General features: G+C 44.4%; 1 protein-coding gene across 1 annotated transcript in view; it reads left to right on the plus strand.

Moving 5' to 3' along the window:
• LOC133212949 (dymeclin-like) overlaps positions 1-5737 on the plus strand; it is a gene marked incomplete at its 5' end in the record, with an annotated part of 67650 nt that extends 61913 nt beyond the window's left edge. Inside the window, one exon of the mRNA XM_061354822.1 lies at positions 3051-5737. Within this exon, the coding sequence (XP_061210806.1) occupies positions 3051-3200 (150 nt within the window). The remainder of the gene's footprint in view (positions 1-3050) is intronic.
• Between the last annotated feature and the right edge of the window lie 263 nt (positions 5738-6000).

Raw genomic sequence — 6000 nt, forward strand, 5'->3', positions numbered from 1 at the left:
GTGAAAAATAGTTGTGTGTTTCATTCAACTCCAATGAGCATCTTTAATAACTTTTTTACCTCCTTCCCTCCCAGAAGGACTACTACAGGCTGCAGTACTGGCGTGTAGCCACCTTTGGGGTGAACAGTGGCAGCTGTGTAAGGGCTTTTCTCTGCTAGGAAATGCTGCAGTGGTTTAATCTTAAGGTTTAACCATTCATTCTGCTGATGCAATGCTGAACTGAACTTGTTCCTGTCTATACTGACCACAAGGCAGGAAGCATTTAGGAGGGAAGTGGGGAAGATTATACTGAGGATAAGCAGGGTAGAATATCATCTTAAAATAATAATAATAATAATTAAAATCTACATGAGGGCTTACTTGGAGATGGGCTTAACCTACCAGAAGAGTCATGGGATGGTGTGGCAGAGGGGGAAGGCAGGCACAGCTTGAGGGCTTGGAGCCAAGGTGGGAGGGGATAGAGGATGTTAATGAAAAGGAGGATCTCACAAGGCTGATGAGCAAAAAGAAAACTTGGCAAGTGCAGAACAGAAAGATTTGCTAAAGAGTCCTATAAAGATGCAGTGGAAGGAAACTGGAGATGAGAGAAGGCCAGGAGACAGAAAATGAGATATGGGGGTGAGTATGGGTGCAAGGTATCATAGAGTGAGGAAACAAGATGATGCAGAAGATTAAACAGGCTGATAAAAACAGATTTGGGAAAGAGAGGTTGTAGACAGGTAGTAGAAAATGGTTTAGGTGCACAAAAGGGCCGTGAGAGAGCTTCTCTACCACAGACTGCATGACTGATGCAGGAAACGAAACTTGCTGATGTACCTTTGAGGTTCTGGTCTTTGAACTCAACAGGAGTCAGATGCAGAAGTCCCTTTAACAACCTTAACTTTTAGCTGCCTTAGTTCCTTAAATAGAGATGATAGTGCTAGAAACAATACTGTCCTCCTTCCATCCCGGGTTGCTATTAAGGATGAGCTCTCCACACATTCTGAAGTCATCCAGGACTGTAAAGACAGCCACACCAATGGCCAAAATGATTCCTCCCAGGCTAAAGACTGGCATCCAGCCAAACAGAACTGTGGTGAAGGGCCTCAAAAGCCAAACAGAGGCAGCTCCAGGACATTAGAGCATGCTGGAAGGTGACACCAACATCCTCATCGGTGGAGCCGATGGCACGTCATCACCCAAGGCTGTGGTTGAGTGGAGCTGAAAAGGCTGTCCATGGAGACATGTAGGAGCTGGCACATTGTCACCTGTGGTTGAATGAAGCTGCCCATGGAGACATCTGCATAATGCAGGTGGCACCTTTGTGGCTTGGTGTAACTGTATGCTCAGTGTTTGCACCAGACTGCTCCAGTAACAACAGCAGCACGAGGAAGGAGTAGAGCAGTTTCCATGCTTTCCAACTCTGAGAATACAAATAATGTGGGTGTCTAAAAGTTAAATAAACAGCCCTGAAAGGCAAGCGGCTGAGAAGTGCCCCTTCAAAGGAGTCTTTCCAGACAGAAGGGTCTTGTACCCTAACACAAGGAAACAGGACACTCTGAGCTCAAGAAAGATGATAGGGTATCCCTTCATTATTAATGGGCAGAGAGGCTTCTTAGCCATTGCTGTGCTTGTTCTGATCGTGTCACACCATGGAGTTTATTCTTAGTCTCAGCCACAGCCTTATAAATAATAAAATGGGTCATGTTTTATCTTACCCCAGTGATCATTGTAATGTGGCTTTTATCTGAGACTCTGCCAAGCTCTTGACATAGGCAACGTTTAGAAATAGATAAAATGATTGAAGAGCACAATACAAAAGTTGGCTCAGCTCGTCCCCAAAACGCACCCTTACTGAGAGTGAATGCATTGGGTTTGCAGTGTATGTGCTGCTTTGAGAGCGAAGAAATGAGAACACTGGAAAATGGAGGATGCAGTATGTCTGTCCAGTTAGGATGGGCTGGGGTAGTACATTTGTGTGCTGATTCTTAAAGCTGTGTGCTTTGCTTAAAGCTGGTACTGAAAAACAGAGCTTTCGTTGACGTTACTGTTGTCTAGCCTGTAAGTCTTAGGTGGCATAGTTTAGTGTGAGGTGTCCCTGTCCATGGCAGGGGGGTTGGAACTAAGTGATCTTAAGGTCCTTTCCAACCCTAACTATTCTATGATTCTAAGTTCCAGGAGGCGGAGGTACATGAGTACATGGGCAATGAGGTCTATGTGCACAGGTCTTGTAGTTACAGCCTTAAGGGGCTGAAGTAGGATAGACACGATGTGTTGCAGTTGAGGAACTTGCAGGGTCTTGCACTCTTAATTACCACAGTGATGCCATTAGCATGCTCCTAAGCAATGGGAAAGCCAAAGCACAGAGGTAGCTACCTAACCGAAAGTGCAGGAGAACCCGCAGCAAAACTGAAAGTGGCCTCCTGGACCCAGTGAGCTCACGCATGGAACCTACACATTTCCCACCATGCTTCCTGGAGGAAGAGCTATTCTCTCCTGGAAACTTCTGTATCATAGAATCATAGAATAGTTAGGGTTGGAAAGGACCTTAAGATCATCCAGTTCCAACCCCCAATACATGAAGTCTTTCAGAACAGATGGGAAAAAATCAGTTTGCCAGAACACTGAAAACTTATCACAAGATATGTTTATTCTCACAGCATTTCCAAAGAATTGTCCTGCTGAGATGCTGAGTACAATTAATAGCAAAATGCTTTGCAGGGAAAACTGCAGTAAAGAGGTCTGTACATGCACACGCAAGAAGGTTTTTGTGCAGCTGCTAAATATGAGTTTTCCTTTAGACCTTTGTGTTTTGCAAAGGATTCACATGTTTAGTCTTTGTTAACAGGGAAACTGAGTGTGAGTTGAATACAGTATGCTAATGTAGCGTTCAACTCGGAGAAGAAGTCATAAATGATCTCTTCATCCCATAAATGTTTTTGTTCAGGTCTAATGGTTCAGTTCTTCCCACGACTTTCTTCACCAGACCTCAGTGTTTACGTGGCTGCATATTTGCAGACACACGCACTCGCAAACCTTCCCTCAGCGGACTTTGGTTTCTCTCATTGCAGAAGTTCCCCGAGCTGAAGTTCAAGTATGTGGAGGAGGAGCAGCCCGAGGAGTTCTTCATCCCCTACGTTTGGTCCTTGGTCTACAACTCCGCCGTGGCCCTGTACTGGAACCCTCATGACATCCAGCTCTTCACTATGGACTCCGGCTGAAGGAGGTGCCGCAGCCAAGCCAACTCAGCTCCCTTGTCTTACAGAAAACAGAACTCTGCACCGCGTGTTAATACGTGACCCCCTCCAGTGTGCACCCTCTGACCCCACAGCTTTTGGAGAATGAAGCTTGCCGCTAGTGCACAGTCCAGTGTCAACGTCTTGGAAGCAAATTGCCACCAACACGCTGGCAACAGACTGTGGTGCGAGGAACTGATGGCTTGTAGGCAAACCTTGCATTTATAGTCCTGTAACCTAGAGCTTGTTTGATGAAAATGAGGCCTTACACATGGGGTATGATGTTACTACCAACCACAAACCTGATTGTTCTTTTAACTTAACGGGATAAATGAGGAAAGGGATTGCGGACTTTGTTTTGGAAACAGCATTTGTATTCTTGTTTCTTTCAAGTGAGGGAGGTTTGTTGGGTCAAGCTTTCTGTGGTCTGTTGGATTCTGCCACGGGTTGCTCGTCACCTACTCCTGTGCTTTCACTCACAGCCCTTCACTTCGGTGGCACTCTCAAGGCTGTAGACATTAAATTGGTGTCTACGCCATCAACCAAATGAACTAAGCAAGCAGCATATTAATAAGATTAGCTCCCAGCCTGATTTAAAACACTTGATTTAGCTGTCAAAATGTTTGTGGGAGGATTTTCAATAGAAAGTCTTTTTTGTTGTTGTTTTTTGACTGGCAAACACTCGATAGAGGGCTACAAACACCATCTTTTAAAGTCAGGTCCCTTGCAGGCTTGTTTTACTGCGTGTCTGAGCAAAAGTTGTTCCTGGAAATCGAATGTGTGTGTGGGAAAACAAACAAAAAACTCTCCAAAGAAAATAGTTGTAAGATCGTACAATAGAACAGTGTCCTGTTAAAATGGTGTGGGGTGGTGACAGTGTTACGGGGATCCTTGGCTAAGTTTTGTATTGAAAATGCCGTTTGCTATTACAGGGTTTATGGCAGAAGTATAAATTTACCTGAATGTAGAATACTTCTCTTTTGTTGTTGTTGTTGTTTTTAAGTGTCCTTTCCTGGTATACCTGTTTATGCAGTTGGGAGAACAAATGAAATGGCTTGACCTGATTTTGACCGAATATCTCATTTTTCAAGGCGAGGATCGTTTCCTCTCTGGGGAGGCTCCTGATGGTGCCTGTGGCACGTGCATGCAGACACTCTCCTAACCCCACATGCTGCTGTATGGACTGCCACCAGTGCATTGCATGCCAAAACGTAAAAACCAAGGAATTAGCTCCTAAAGATACGTGGCAACCCCTTGTATCCGCCGCCTGCTCCAGCATGTTCTGTTTATTGACCTGAAGAGTTGGGTGCATTTGCTTTCGGAAGTTCTTTGAGTGGCTTTTAATAGAATTTCTTGCACCCTTCCTTTATTTGTCTTTCCCTGAAGGATGAGCTAGGATTGTACTTACCTGCTCGTTTCGAGGTGGGAGTCCACTTAAGTCCTACCCAAATGGAAATGCTGGCTTAAAAAAAACCAAAAGGCAGAAAAGCTTCCCAAATTTATTTAAGCATAGCTACAAAGTGATATGTACAACCCAGGAGCATTTAGGGCTTTAAAATGACAGAAGCTGTTTTAAAAAGGCAATAGTTAAGACTGGGGATGCAGTTTTTCTTAGCAAAATAGGTGGAATGAATGAACCATGACCGAGCTGCACAGAGGTTTGTGCTGTTTTGGGGTTTTTTTTTTGGTCTGTTTTCTTTTGGTTTTGAGCAGCAAACATTGAAAGGGGATAACTCTGCTTGGTTATTGTAGTGATTTGTAATTTCATCTTTATTACAAAGCTCAGAGTGTTTGTGAGTCAGCAGGGCTGCCCGGCTTTGGAAGGGTCAGCCTGAAGATGCACTTTTAAACCGTGGGTTCTGAAGGTACTGGTTGGCTCATTTTAAACCTGATTTAAAGTGCCTATGAGCACTTGAACCTGAGGTGAGCACCCTTCTCCCCACTGCCTGCAGCAGGAGTGAGCACTTCACAAACACTGCCCAGCAGAGGTGATGCATTTCGGCCGGGTGTCAAGCTGGAGAGAACCTGATTCTTCTCTTTGAAAGGCCTTTTCATAAAGGGAAAGGTACATAGAGCAGTAATCTGATAGAATAGGTCAAACCAGCTGCTGAATCAATGAGGGAGTCACGCAGTAAATTATTTCTCACTGTCCTCTTGTTGCAATGACCTCGAGTTGAGTGCAGAAGGAACAGGTTTGTTCCCATCACATAATTTCCTTGTGCATTTAGTTCATATTTAGTGCTCCTAGGGCCTGGCTGGTTTGGAGCAGCTGGAGTTACAATCCAAAGCCCAAACAGCAGAGACAGACCCAAGATTTATGCTGAAATCCAAGCTAGCCCCATTGGCTCTTCCAAGAGTTTGAGCATTGTGTGGGTCTGGCAGCATCCTGATGTCTGCAGTCTGGCACAGTCACAAATACTCCTTGAGATCTGTAACGTACCACATTGGGGATCCTTTTCATGACTTTGTGTGAAAGATTTATTATGCATAATAATAATAAAAATAATAATTAAAACAGTAAATACAGGGTGTTGTCGTGTTTGTTTTATGTGATATCTGGTGCGTGTTGCCGTGTGGCCAGCGAGTCTTGGTGTGGCCATCAGACCTAACATGCACACATGGTTTTATAATGTCTTCCATGATGAGCAATGGGAAGAACATGATTGTATTTGTTGTATTAACTGGGAAGTTGTTTAAATCTGTGCTTGGTGGAAGAAGAGACGTGCTGCAATGTCATGCTGAATCTAACCTAATGGAGGGCTCTTGCCAACTCAACTTCTGTAGT

Source organism: Neopsephotus bourkii, unplaced genomic scaffold (genome assembly GCF_033783945.1).
Source record: "Neopsephotus bourkii isolate Nb327-2 ecotype Australia unplaced genomic scaffold, CSIRO-AGI_Nbou_v1 NB_749, whole genome shotgun sequence".
NCBI classification, from domain to species: Eukaryota; Metazoa; Chordata; class Aves; order Psittaciformes; family Psittacidae; genus Neopsephotus; species Neopsephotus bourkii.